The sequence below is a fragment of the Mercenaria mercenaria genome, chromosome 3, assembly GCF_021730395.1.
Source record: "Mercenaria mercenaria strain notata chromosome 3, MADL_Memer_1, whole genome shotgun sequence".
NCBI lineage: Eukaryota > Metazoa > Mollusca > Bivalvia > Venerida > Veneridae > Mercenaria > Mercenaria mercenaria.
Genome location: NC_069363.1, coordinates 70,548,175 through 70,563,490, shown reverse-complemented (window position 1 = coordinate 70,563,490; position 15,316 = coordinate 70,548,175). Strand labels below are relative to the sequence as shown.

Here is a 15,316-nt window from a genome sequence, read left to right as displayed (position 1 = left end):
CCCCATCATGTTCGAGTTTCGATTAGCTAGGCATCTCTACATGCCCGTCATTTGGCAAGAAGATTAGTGCAAAATAATTTCCGTTCACCATTCTTTGAAGATGCCGAATTTTGACATCAATCAGTGTCAATCACAAAGCTGTTTATTTGCGGATCTGAAACATCAAATATTTTATAACGAGTGTGTGTTTAACACCCTAGAACAGTTCTCTGTAATTGGCGCCAATTAACTTTTAACTGTTTTCGGTTTGCGGGCTGTGAAAATATTTCTATTTTCAGTTAATGTCCATTACAATTTACAAGTGAATTTAAAGCCAATACATTCTGGTGTTTTAAAAGGAAAAATATTCTATTTGTAAAAAAAAAAATATATACATTTGAATCGTAAAATAAATTAGTATCGATTTTTATAGCGGGCCGAAATACGTACGTGCTGTTAAAGATTTTATCACCGCTATGCAATGGCGGCCGAAAGACGAAAGTAGTGGTTTGCATTGACAGAAATAAAGATGTACTGAGCTGTAATTTGAAGATTTTCTTTTAATTTTCGTGTAGAATGCGCTTATAAGACGCGTCCCACTCTTTGGCCTGGAAATAGGACTCCTAAAAGTACCTCTTATAAGCGGTTATGTACGGTAGGTCACTAGGTCAATCTCAAGGTCAAAGTTCATTTCGGTACACAAAACTATGCATGTGGTCCAAATCTCTAGGCAGTAGCTTGAGAAATGTGAAAGGTCATTAGGTTAAAATCAAGGTCAAATTTCATTTCGGAACACAAAACTATGCATGTGGTCCAAATTAAATGTGAAAGTAGGTCACTTGGTCAATGTCAAGGTCAAAGTTTATTTCGGAACACAAACCTATGCATGAGGTCCAAATTTGAAGGCTGTAGCTACAGAAATGTGAAAGAAGGTCACTAGGTCAAGATCAAGGTCAACTTATGTCAAGGTCCATCTAGCCACTATACATAAGGTCCAAATTTGAATGTTGCAGGTTATGACAAGAAGATTTTTAAAGTTTTTCCCTATATAAGTCTATATAAACCATGTGATCCCCGGGGCGGGGCCTGTTTGACCCTAGGGAAATAATTTGGATAATCTTGGTAGAGGACCGCTAGATGATGCTACATACCAAATATCAAAGTCCTAGGCCCTGTGGTTTTGGACAAGAAGATTTTCAAAGTTTTTCCCTATATAAATCTATGTAAATTATAACAAGAGGGCCATGAAGGCCCTGTATCGCTCACCTGACCTAGGAATCATTAAGATTAACATTCTGACCAAATTTAATTAACATATGGTCATAAATGTGGCCTCTAGAGTGTTAACTAGCTTTTTCTTTGATTTGACCTGGTTACCTAGTTTTTGACCCTACATGACCTAGATTCAAAATGGACCTTTAGATCATCAAGATTAAAATTCTGACCAAGTTTCATGAAGATACAGTCATAAATATGGCCTCTACAGTGTTAACAAGCTTTTCCTTTGATTTGACCTGGTGACCTAGTTTTTGGCCCCAGATGACCCAATATCAAACTCATCCAAGATTTTATTTAAGGTAACATTCTGACCAAGTTTCATTAAGATTGGGCCAAACTTGTGACCTCTAGAGTGTTAACAAGCTTTTCCTTTGATTTGACCCGGTGACCTAGTTTTTGACCCAATAAGACCCAGATTCGAACTTGACCTAAAGATCATCAAGATTAACATTCTGACCAAGTTTCATGAAGATACAGTCATAAATGTGGGCTCTAGAGTGTTAACAAGCTTTTCCTTTGATTTGACCTAGTGACCTAGTTTCTGACCCCATTGGACCCAGATTTGAACTTGACATTTATATCACAAAGATTAACATTCTGACCAAGTTTTATTAAGATATGGTCATAAATGTGGCCTCAAGAGTGTTAACTAGCTTTTCCTTTGATTTGACCTGGTGACCAGTTTTTGATCCTACATGACCCAGATTCAAACTGGACCTTGAGATATCAAGATTAACATTCTGCCCAAATTTCATGAAGATAAAGTCATAAATGTGGCCTCTACAGTGTTAACAAGCTTTTCCTTTGATTTGATCTGGTGACCTAGTTTCTGACCCCAGATGATGCAATATTGAACTCGTCCAAGATTTTATTAAGGGTAACATTCTGACCAAGTTTCATTAAGATTGGGCCAAAATTGTGACCTCTAGAGTGTTAACAAGCTTTTCCTTTGATTTGACCTTGTGACCTAGTTTTTGACCCTGGATGACCCAATATCGAACTCGTCCAAGATTTTATTGAGGGTAACATTCTGACCAAGTTTCATTAAGATTGGGCCAAAATTGTGACCTCTAGAGTGTTAACAGTCAAATTGTTGACGACGATGACGGACGGACGACTGACGGACGACGGACACAGGGCGATCACAAAAGCTCACCTTGAGCACTTTGTGCTCAGGTGAGCTAAAAATAAACAAAGGGCCATAACTCACTTAACTAGAATGTGTCTGTAGGACACAGGGTGTGCCCCCCACTGGTACATTTGTCACAAATAAGGGGAAATAATTCAAATGTTTGCAGTCTTAATAGGGTATAGCCTCAACAAACATTTTATGAAAAGGATTCATTATTCTAGGCCCTATACTTTTTGAGCTATGAGCATCACAAACTTGTCGATACAAAGCAACCCAAGTCCAAAACGAGGTCAAGGTCAAACTGAGGTCATGTGATGTTTGAAGATGAGGAATGGTCACAGGTTACATCTGTATTAGTATAAATTCATTCTTGTAAGCGGTATTGATGCTAGACAAAACGGCTCCATTTGGTTAACCAAGAGATTGCCCATATAAAGCAACCTAAGTCCAAAATGAGGTCAAGGTCAAGGTCAAACTGAGGTCAGGTGATGTTTGAAGATGAGGAATGGTCACAGGTGACATCTGTATTAGTATCAAGTTATTCTAGTAAGGGGTATTGATGCTAGACGAAACAGCCCCATTTGGTTAACCTCGTACGGACAGACGAATGGACGTTCTAACGAAACGGTCTTTATGTGACTCCCCCATTGTTCTCTCTATTGTTCTAACAGTCACATAAAAAGAAAAATAGTCACATAAACAGAACGGAATGAATGACATCAAAGAGAAAGTACCGTTATGCAGTCACTTAACCATCATTTCGCGGGCACGGACGGACAAACGAACGGGCGGACGGACAGGAAAATCACTATATGCCTCACGCATCAGCAGATGCCGGGGGCATAAAAATAAGTTACAGAGCTATGTGCCTTTGAGTAATAGCTATATGAACTTGCATGCAAAACTTTAACCAGGATTTTCTAAGTCCAAAAGGGGGCATTATTTAGCCAAAATGCAAGTCAGAGTTATGGCTCTTGATGCTATCACCTAGTTTTATGGCCCCAAAGACACACCTGAAGTTTCAATTCAATATCTGCATTAGTTTTTGAGATAGCAACATGCATGTAATACTTTAACCAGGGTTTCCTAAGTCCAAAAGGGGGCATAATTTGGCCAAAATACATGTCAGAGTTATGGAACTTGACCAAGTGAGGTTAGTAATTGACCTAAAAAAAGAAAAAAATAAGTTTCAAAGCTATATGCCTTTAAATAATAGCCATATGTACTTGCATGCAAAACTATAACCAGAATTTTCAAAGTCCAAAAGGGGGCATAATCTGGCAAAAATGCATGTCAGAGTTATGGGACTTGATGCTATCACCTAGTTTTATGACCCGGAAGACACATGTGAAGTTTCAATTCAATATCTGCAAAAGTGTTGGAGATAGTAAATTGCATGTAAAACTTTAACCAGGATTTTCTAAGTCCAAAAGGGGGCATAATTTGGCCAAAATATATGCCAGAGTTATAGGACTTGACCTAATGAGGTTGATAATTGACCTAAAAAAAGAACAAAAGCTGTCACAGGAGACAGTGTGCTCGACTATTTCGACGATGGATAGTGAAACTGGGCACATCTGAGGAAGCTGGAGCTGTCACTGGAGTGTTACATGACTCTAATGTCGGATGAAGATATTTTAATTTTAATTTATTTTTGCAGCACAATAGCTTGAGTCTGTGTCAAAAATATTAAGTAATAAGACAGATAAAGATAAAGTGTATCAAAACACTAAATAAGTATAATTCTAAGTAAAAAGGGGGCATATTTTATAAAATATTGGTGCAAGAGTTATGCACCTTCTGTCATATGATGTGGGTGATGATGTGGAACAACTACTTCAAGTTTGAATCAAATCCATTTAGTAATAACTGAGACAGAGTGAAAGTACTTTTAACCTGAAATTCTAAATAAAAAGGGGGAATAATTCATGAAATATTGGTGCAAACCTTATGGCCCTTGTGTCATATGATGTGAGTGATGATGCTGAACAACCATTTTAAGTTTGAATAAAATCCATTTAGTAATAAATGAGACAGAGTGAATTTCAAAGTGCTCAAAACTTTAACCTGAAATTCTAAGTAAAAGGGGGGATAATTCATTAAATATTGGTATCAGAGTTATGGACCTTGTGTCAAATGATGTGGGAGATGATGTGAAACAACTACTTTCAGTTTGAATCAAATCCATCTAGTAACAAGAGCTCGTAGAACATGAAATGCCCCTCTTGATGCATTCAGTAATTGCACAAGGAACAGAAATTATTTGGTCATTGTATACAAAAGATCTTCTGTTCTGGGGAAATGTGACCTTGACCTTTGATCTACTGACCTTAAAATGAATAGAGGTCATCTGCTGGTCATGATCAACCGCCCTATTAAGTTTCATGATCATAGGCCTAAGCGTTCTTGGGTTATCATCCAGACACCGTTCAACTGTTCTGGGTCACTGTAACCTTGACCTTAGACCTACTGACCACATCAACAGGGGTCATCTGCTGATCATGATCAAACTCCCTATCAAGTTTCCTTATCCTAGGCCCAAGCATTCTCAAGTTATCGTCCAGAAACCATATAACTGTTCTGGGTCACTGTGACCTTGACCTCTGACCTATTGACAAAATCAATAGGGGTCATCTGCTGGTCATGATCAACCTCCCCATTAATTTTCATGATCCTAGGCCCAAGTGTTCTTGAGTTATCATTCAGAAACTTTTTAACTGTTCATGGTCACTGTGACCTTGACCTCTGACCTACTGACATTAAAATCAATAGGGGTCATCTGCTGGACATGACCATTCTCCCTGTCAACTTTCATGATCCTAGGCCAAAGTATTCTTGAGTTACCATCTGGAAACCATTTAACTGTTCCGTGTCACTGTGACCTTGACCTTTGACCTATTGACCTCAAAATCAACAGAGGTCATCTGCTGGCCATGACCAACCTTTCTGTCCATTTTCATGATCCTAGGCTTAAGCTTTCTTGAGTTATCATCTGGAAACCATTTCACTGTTCTAGGTCACAGTGACCTTGACCTTTGACCTACTGATCTCAAAATCAATAGGGGTCATCTGCTGGTTATGACCAATCTCCCTATCAACTTTCATGATCCTAGGCCCAAGTGTTCTTGAGTTATCCAGAAACGGATTGATCTACATTATACCGACTGACCGACATACTGACATCTGCAAAACAATATACCCCTCCTTCTTCTAAGGGGGGCATAATAATTTTGACTAAGTGAAAGTGCATCAAAACTTTAAACTGAAATTCTAATACTAAGTAAAAAGGGGGGATAATTCATGAAATATTGATGTGAGAGTTATGGCCCTTGTGCCATATGATGTGGGTGATGATGAGGAATAACTATTTTAAGTCTGAAACAAATCCATCAAGTAATTACAGAGATAAAGAGAAAGTGCATCAAAACTTTAACCAAGGTGCGGACGCGGAAGGATGCCGATGCCGACGTTGGGTCGAGTAGGACAGCTCTCCATACTTCGTATAGTTAAGCTAAACTAGAATGTGTCTGTAGGACACAGGGTGTGCCCCCCACTGGTACATTTGTCACAAATAAGGGGAAACTAGAAAATGCTTTTGTAAAAAAGCGCATGTCTCCCCCAATGCAAAGTCCTATAGGCAAGAAGACAATAGGGGTCAGGAGCGAAAGTCAAAGAGACACTGATGGTTGGCTGCAATGGGGATCATCTACTTGGCATGTCCAGTCATCCCGCTAAATTTCAACACTCTTGGCCTAGTGGTTCTCAAGTCACTGTTCAGGCTCCTGTGATCTTGACCTTTGATCAAGTGACCTCAAAATAAATAGGGGTCATCTACTCTGCATGTCCAATCATCCTATTAAGTTTCAACATTGTAGGTCAAGTGGTTCTCAAGTTATTTCCAAAAAATGATTTTACATGAACAGGCCACTGTGACCTTGACCTTTAATAGACTGACCTCAAAATCAATATGGGGTCATCTACTCTGCATGTTCAATCATCCTATGAAGTTTCAACATTCTGGGTCAAGTGGTTCTCAAGTTATTGATCGGAAATGGTTATCAATGTTCAGGCCTCTGTAACCTTGACCTTTAACAGAGTGACCCTAAAATCATTAGGGGTCATCTACTCTGCATGACCAATCAATATGGGGTCATCTACTCTGCATGTTCAATCATCCTATGAAGTTTCAACATTCTGGGTCAAGTGGTTCTCAAGTTATTGATCGGAAATGGTTATCAATGTTCAGGCCTCTGTGACCTTGACCTTTAACGGAGTGACCCCAAAAACAATAGGGGTCATTTACTCTGCATGAACAATCATCCTATGAAAATTCAACATTCTGGGTCGAGAGGTTCTCAAGTTATTGATTGGAAATGGTTTTCCATGTTCAGGCCCCTGTGGCCTTGACCTTTAAAAGAGTGACCCTAAAATCATTAGGGGTCATCTATTCTGCATGACCAATCATCCTATTAAGTTTCATCATTCTGGGTCAAGTGGTTCTCAAGTTACTGACCGGAAATGGTTTTCAATGTTCAGGCCCCTGTGACCTTAACCTTTCACAGAGTGACCCCAAAATCGTTAGGGGTCATCTACTCTGCATGACCAATCATCCTATTAAGTTTCAACATTCTGGGTCAAGTGGTTCTCAAGTTACTGACTGGAAATGGTTTTCAATGTTCAGGCCCCTGTGACCTTGACCTTTAATGGAGTGACCCCAAAATCGATAGGGGTCATCTACTTTGCATGTACAATCATCCTATGAAGTTTAAACATTCTGGGTCAAGTGGTTCTCTAGTTATTGATCGGAAATGGTTTTCCATGTTCAGGCCCCTGTGACCTTGACCTTTGATGGAGTGACCCCAAAATCAATAGGGGTCATTTACTCTGCATGACCAATCATCCTATGAAGTTTCAACATTCTGGGTCAAGTGGTTCTCTAGTTATTGATCGGAAATGGTTTTCAATGTTCAGGCCCCTGTGACCTTGACCTTTGATGGAGTGACCCAAAAATCAATAGGGGTCATCTACTCTTCATGACCAATCATCGTATGAAGTTTCAACATTCTGGGTCAAGTGGTTCTCTAGTTATTAATCAGAAATGGTTTTCAATGTTCAGGCCCCTGTGACCTTGACCTTTGACGGAGTGACCCTAAAATCGATAGGGGTCATCTACTCTTCATGACCAATCATCCTATGAAGTTTCAACATTCTGGGTCAAGTGGTTCTCTAGTTATTGATCGGAAATGGTTTTCAATGTTCAGGCCCCTGTGACCTTGACCTTTGATGGAGTGACCCCAAAAACAATAGGGGTCGTCTACTCCAGCAGCCCTACAACCCTATGAAGTTTGAAGGTTCTAGGTCAAATGGTTCTCCAGTTATTGCTTGGAAATGAAGTGTGACGTACGGACGGACGGACGGACGGAAGGATGGACAGACGGACGGACGGACAGGGCAAAAACAATATGTCTCCTGGGGAAGACATAATAATTCAAATGTTTGCAGTCTTAATGGGGTATAGCCTCAACAAACATTTATGAAAAGGATTCATTATTCTAGGCCATATACTTTTTGAGCTATGAGCATCACAAACAAAAAATCCACTATTTTGGCTATTTCAAGGGCCATAACTCTGTAATAAGCGCTAAGATTCTGAAGAAGAATGCCAAGTGTGCAAAGTCACATCATGATAAAGACTCAAGCAATGTTTCATGGATTTACATCAAATACTTTTGGAGCTAGGCACATAATTAGGTGAAAATGTGCATTTTTTACTATTTCAGGGGCCATCTTTAACAAGAGGGTCATGATGACCCTGAATCGCTCACCTGAGTAATATGAGCTACATGTTTCAAATGTCAAACTGATGATAAAATATTTAGAAAGTCAGTAGGTCACATTCATGGTCAATGAAATTCAGTTTTAAGATTTGTGTGCAAAACTGTGTATGTCATCAAAATTTCAAGGCTGTATCTTAAAAAACAAGAAAGTAGGTCAGTAGGTCAAGGTCACAGTCAAGTGACATCATATTACTTGGGGTCATCAGGTAATTATAATTAAACAGTCTTGGAAATAGGATCAGATGATTTTTAAGTATTTTTTCCTATATAACTCAGATAATAACTAAGTGACCCCAGGGCGGGGGCCTCTTTTAACCCCAGGGGCATAATTTGAACAATTTTGGTAGAGGACTACTAGACAATTCATCATACCAAATATCAAAAGCCTAGGTCATATGGTTTCAGACAAGAACATTTTAAAAGCTTTTTCCTATAAAAGTCTATATATGTCTATTTAAAACTTGGGACCCCCAGGGCAGGGCCTCTTTTCACCCCAGGGGTACAATTTGAACAATTTTGGTTGAGGACCATAAGACAATGCTACAAACCAAATATCAAAGGTCTATGTCTTGTGGTTTCAGACAAGAAGATTTTTAAACTTTTTTTCCTATACAAGTCTATGTAAAACTTGGGACCCCCAGGACGAGGCCATATTTGATCCTAGGGGGATAATTTGAACAATTTTGGTAGAGGACCACTAGATGATGCTACATACCAAATATCAAAGCCCTAGGCCATGTGGTTTTGTACAAGCAGATTTTCAAAGTTTTCCCTATATAAGTCTATATAAACCATGTGACCCCCGGGGTGGGGCCATATTTGACCTAGGGGGATAATTTGAAAAATTTTGGTAGAGGACCACTAGATGATGCTACACACCAGATATCAAAGCCCTAGGTCCTGTGGTTTTGGACAAGAAGATTTTTAAAGTTTTTCCTTTCAGTTGCCATGAGTTCTGCATGGAATTAAATTCTTTAAACAATTTTGAAAGGGGGCCACCTAAGGATCATTCCTGTGAAGTTTGGTGTAATTCTGCCAAGTGGTTTTCAAGAAGAAGATTTTTTTAGGAAATTTTGACGGACAGACAACGCACGACGGACGCCGGACACTGAGAGGTCACAAAAGCTCACCTTGGCTCTGGTGAGCTAAAAATAGGGGGTGGAGCCAGCCAAAAAATAAGAGGTGTGCAAGTTTATATCATGATAAAGACTCATGCAAGTTTTCATCTATTCATATATACCTTTTGAGCTAGGTGCATCACAAGGTGAAAAAGTGCATTTTTCAGGGGCCATAACTCTGAAAATAGGGGGGCGGAGGCAGACAAAAAATAGGAGGTCCGCAAGTTCATATCATGATTAAGACTCATGCAAGGTTTAATCAATTTATATATAATACTTTTTGAGTTAGGCGCATTACAAGGTGAAAATGTGCATTTTTGACTATTTCAGGGGCCATAACTCTGGAAATAGGGGGCAGACTCAGATGAAAAATAGGAGGTGCGCAAGTTCATATCATGATTAAGACTCAAGCAAGGTTTCATCAATTTATATTAAACACTTTTTGAGCTAGGCGCATCACAAGGTGAAAATGTGCATTTTTGACTATTTCAGGGGCCATAACTCTGGAAATAGGGGGCGGACCCAGATGAAAAATAGGATGTGCGCAAGTTCATATCGTGATTAAGACTCATGCGAGGTTTCATGAATCTATATCAAATACTTTTTGAGCTAAGCGTGTCACAAGGTGAAAATGTGCATTTTTGACTATTTAAGGGGCCATAACTCTGGAAATAGGGGGCGGAGCCAGACGAAAATAAGGAGGTGCGCAAGTTCATATCATGATAAAGACTCAAGCAAGGTTTCATCAATTTATATCAAATACTTTTTGAGCTAGGTGTGTCACGAACTTCAGACGGACGGACAGACAGACGCCCATACGATTCATGTATTAGGTGGTAATTCCATTGTTTGGGGCGGGGGGGGGGGGGGGGGGGGGCACAAAAATAAGTTTCAAAGCTTTATGCCTTTAAATGATAGCCATATGTACTTGCATGCAAAACTTTAACCCAGGGATGACGTTGACGCCGACACCGACACCAGGGTGAGTAGAATAGCAAGACTATTCGAATAGTTGAGCTAAAAAAGTTGGGAGGAGACATTACAATGATGCTACTGACCAAGTTTGTTAAGGATCTATCCTATGGTTCATTAGAACAAGTTCTTTGAAGGAATTTCTATTATACCTCTGGTGGTCCCTAAAAGGGGCCCAAGTGCCCCAATTTAAACAAATTTGGCATAAGACCTTATAATGATGTTACAGACCAAGTTTGATGAAGATCCATTAAGCAGTTCATGAAAAGAAGTACTTTAAAGGTATTTCTATTCTAAGCTTTAGTGGCCCCTAACAGGGCAAAGTGCCCCCAACTGAATAAACATGGTAAATTTTCTTTGTTTTGGGGTTTGACACCGTTTTTAACAGTTTTTAACAAAAAGCAGTTAACCTAACCAGTGTTCCTGGATTCTGTACCAGTACAAACCTGTAAAGTGTTCTCCGCAAGTAACTTCCAACTTTCCCACATGACTTAGAGGTGGAAGACAAATGATTTCAGACACAATGTCTTCTATCAAATCGTCACGGAGAACATACGCCTCACCTTGGGATCTAACTCATGACCCCGCGATCTGTAGATCTGCGCTCTAATTACTGAGCTAAGTGGGCAGGCTAAACATGGTAAAGGACCTTATAATGATGCTCTAGACAAGGTTTGATAAAGATCCATCAAGGAGTTAATCACAAGAAGTTACTTAGGTGGCCCCTAAATGGGGCCAAACGCCCCCCAAATAAAAAATTTTGGTGAGGACCTTATAAGGATGCTACAGACCAAGTCTGATGAAAATCCATTGAGTAGTTCATGAGAAGTAGTCATTAATAGGCATCTTTATTTTTACCCCTAGCGGCCCCTAAAATGGGTCAAGTGCCCCCATTTAAATAAGTGTCTCCAATTGAACAAATGTTGAAGGACCTTAAAATGATGCTACAGGCAAAGTTTGGTGAAGATCCATATAGCAATTCATGAGAAGAAGTCTTTTAAATGTATTTCTATTTTTAGTTCTAGGCCCCTTAAAGGGGCTAAGTGCCCTCAATGGAACAAATTTGAGAAAGGACCTTATAATGATACTCTAGACCAGGTTTGATAAAGATCCATCAAGTGGTTCATTAGAAGAAGTTGTTAAAAAGTATTTCTATTTTTAACTCTAGCAGCCCCTAAAATGGGTCAAGTGCCCCTAATTGAACAATGTTTATGAAGGACCTTATAATGATGCTACAAATCAAGTTTAATGAAGATCCATCATGTTCATGAGGAGTCATTTAAGGGTACTTCTAATTTTAGCTCTGGTTGCCACCAAAAGAGGTCAATCATCCCCATTTGAACAAAATTGGGAGAGGACTTATAATGATGCAACAAACAATGTTTGATGAAGATCCACAGTCATTTAAAGGTATTTCAAACTTAAGCTCTAGTGGCCTAAAAGGGGCTAAATGCCCCCATATGTATAATATTAGGAGAGGACCGTATAACTATGGTACAGACCAAGTTTAATGAAGATCCATGGAGCGTTTCCTGAGAAGACGTGTTTTAAATGTTTGTCTATTTTTAGCTCAAGTTGCCCCTTAAAAAGAGGCCAAGTGCCCCTGTTTGAACAAATTTGAAAGAGGACCTTATAATGATGCTACAGACAAAGCTTGATAAAGATCTGTCTAGCAGTTCATGAGAAGAAGTCGTTTAAAGGTATTTCTAATTTTAGCTCTAGCGGTCCATAATAGGGCCAAGTGCCCCCATTTGATCAAAGTTGGCACAGGACCTTATAATGATGCTAAAGAACAAGTTTGATGAAGATCCATCACGCGGTTCAAGAGCAGAAGTTCTTTAAATGTTATCCTTTTTTTAGCTCACCATCCACCTATACTAATAGCTCACCCTGAATAAAGTTCAGATGAGCTAAAAAAGGTATTTGAATAAACTTGAGAGAGGACCTTACACTGATGTTACAGATATCCATCAAGCACTTCATGAGAAGAAGTTGTTTACAGGTATTTCTAATTTTAGCTCTAGCAGCTCCAAGCGCTCCCATATGTGAATACACTTGAGAGAGGACCTTACACTGATGCTACAGACATCCATCATGCATTTCATGAGAAGTTGTTTACAGGTATTTCTAATTTTAGCTCTAGCAGCTCCAAGTGCTCCCATATGAATACACTTGAGAGAGGACCTTACACTGATGCTACAGACCAAGTTCCATGAAGATCCTTCAAGCAGTTTGATGTAATTCTGACCATTAGTTTCAGAGGAGAATATGTTTAAGTAAAAATGTTGACGCAGGACGACGGACAATTGACCATGGATTCCGGACATTCCATCTATACTAATATCCCACCTTGAACAAAGTTCATAAAACAAAGCTAACAAGAGCTCGTTGAACACGAAATGCCCCCCTTGATGCATTCAGTAATAGCACAAGGAACAGAAATTATTTGTTCACTGTAAACAAAAGTTCTACTGTTCTGGTTCAATGTGACATTGACCTTTGACCTATTGACCTCAAAATCAACAGGGGTCATCTGCTGGTCATGATCAACCTCCCTATAAAGTTTAGTGATCCTAGGCTCAAGCGTTCTCAAGGTTTTGTCTGGAAAGGGTTTAACTGTTCCGGGTCAATGTGACCTTGATCTTTAGCCTTCAGACCTCAAAATCTATAGGGGTCATCTACAGGTCAGATTGCAACTTTCATGATCCTAGGCCTAAGCGTTCTTGAGTTATCATCCGGAAACGGATTAGTCTACATACAGACCGACCGACCGACATCTGCAAAACAATATACCCCTCCTTCTATGAAGGGGGGCATAATAAAGGAGGGATCTACATCAAAATCAAACACAGCATACATACCCAAATTATATGACACAATATACTGGACACAACTTTGATTTAAACTAATGCAATGCTCACCCATTGTAGAGTTTAGGACATCATTCATCTAAACCTTCCTTATATGTTTTACAGTGGAAACCTTCCTGACTTAGAAACGAGGGTTGATTTTCCAGACTTCAAGATGGATGAAGCTAAATATAAAGGCAGCAATGTTTCAAAACATCTGTTGACTATGTGACTCAAAACCTAACACCAGAGTCTGTAACCACACACCTTAAATAAAAATATTACAATAGTAAATAGGTAAGTAGTATGGTAGGTGTTAGTTGGCAGGGGAAAGGGGGTAGGGAAGGGCACGGCAGAGGGGGTTAGGGTGTTGCCGGTGGGACAGGACAGAACAAATTGACAGATAAATCAATAATTTTACACACACACACACACATACATATTGTCTATTTCCAAGAAACTATCAATGACTTAACAAACTATATTACAACACATGCTATACCCCTAAGGTCTTACAACTTTTTAGTTAAATACTTAAATACACATACTTTTATGCCCTAAATGCACGTTTTGACTAAGTCAAGGGCCATAACTCTGATCTTACTGCATGAAACAAAAATTCACATCCTGAATAATATTCCTATATGGATTCATGAATGGAGGTCAAATATTTTTAAAGAGATATGAAACACAAACATTTAAGCACTATAACTCTGAGTGCCCCCCAAACAGAACACCATGTGCACAACATCACATCTTTTATAACAATCCCTTAATGTTTTATAACTCAAAGTCAAATACTTTCTGAGATACATGCGATACAAATTTGTATGCCCTTAATACATATTTCTTACTAAATAATTTAATTTAGTGTCATGCTGTAATGCCCTGGCATTACTGTAATCGCACTGTTAACAGACTGCAAGCAAAACAGTTTGTGGCTTACAAAACAGTTGTCTAATATTTTTGCCAGGATTGGTATTGGGGTAAGTATTTTCAATCCAACAATCAACTGGTGTCAAATATGTAAAACATCTTTGTTTCTATGAAAAGTAGCATGAACACAGAACGTGCCAAATGTTTCCCATATCAAACTAACATACATTTAGTGATTTATGACGAGTCAAAGCGACTAACCCACATATTGTGATTTGTGATTTTTTAAAATAATTTTTCACCGAAAGGCAAAATGCCACCACCGTTTCATATATTTACATGAAACATAATGGTTGATCAGTTTCTAGTTTCCAGACTTACAGAAACTTTCGAGTTTTCTCAGTTTTTCTCATGCACTTTTATAAACCATTGCAACTGTTTATTTTTGTAAACATTGATAAATATAGAATGACACACCTGTTTAACTGGTTGTGAGCAAAACAGTTCGTGGCAGACAAAACAGTTCTCCGATATTTTTGCCGGCATCTGTATTGGGGTAAGTATTTTCAATCCAAGAATCGGTTGGTGCAAAATATGTTAAAGATCTTTATTTCTATAAAAAGTAGTATGAACAAAGAACACACCATGTGTTTCCTGTTTAAAGTAACATATACTGAGTAAGTTATGGCGAGTTAAAAGTGTGATTTTGTTGAAAAAATGCGAAAACGAAAGTTTATCTCAATATATTTAATTCACTTTTCAACATACGGCTATATTGTTAACGTCAACCTTTAAAATAATGTTTGCTCTGACTGTTGTCCAACTTTTAACTGACAAAACGCAATATTCAACGAGTTATAGGCATCCAAATATGACATGGTCTAAAAAAAGTGTGGCAGCATTGCACAGTTCAAAATTATTTGTGTGGCAAGACAGAGCAGTTCCGTATCTTGTTTTATTTAAGTTAAATAAATAGTGTCTAAATAGTAATATCGAGCGTGTGACTCTTAAAAAATAATGTTTCTATTCTGACAACAGCAGATCATTTATTGAACATTTAACAAATTTACGTTTTGCACATGGTTCATACAGGACTTGGCAAAAAAAATTCAAGGACTTTTTATCGATTTTCAAGGACTATTTTAATCGCTTTAAATCTTAAGTTACAAAACCATTTAGCCTCTTCATAAGGCATTATGATAGAAGAAAAGTTACAGAACAGTTTTATTTTCCATAAGCTACAATAGCATATCTTAACCTTTATGAGATCTTCAA

General features: G+C 38.6%; 1 protein-coding gene across 2 annotated transcripts in view; it reads right to left on the bottom strand.

Annotated features, from left to right (window-relative positions):
• Positions 1-15,316, bottom strand: part of LOC123524446 (cell division control protein 42 homolog) — a 210,078-nt gene that overhangs the window by 135,455 nt on the left and 59,307 nt on the right. For both annotated transcript variants that reach the window (XM_045302651.2, XM_045302652.2), the window contains exon 2: positions 13,238-13,432. In XM_045302651.2, coding sequence (XP_045158586.1) covers positions 13,238-13,265 — 28 coding nt within the window. In that variant the 5' untranslated portion in view covers positions 13,266-13,432. The remainder of the gene's footprint in view (positions 1-13,237; positions 13,433-15,316) is intronic.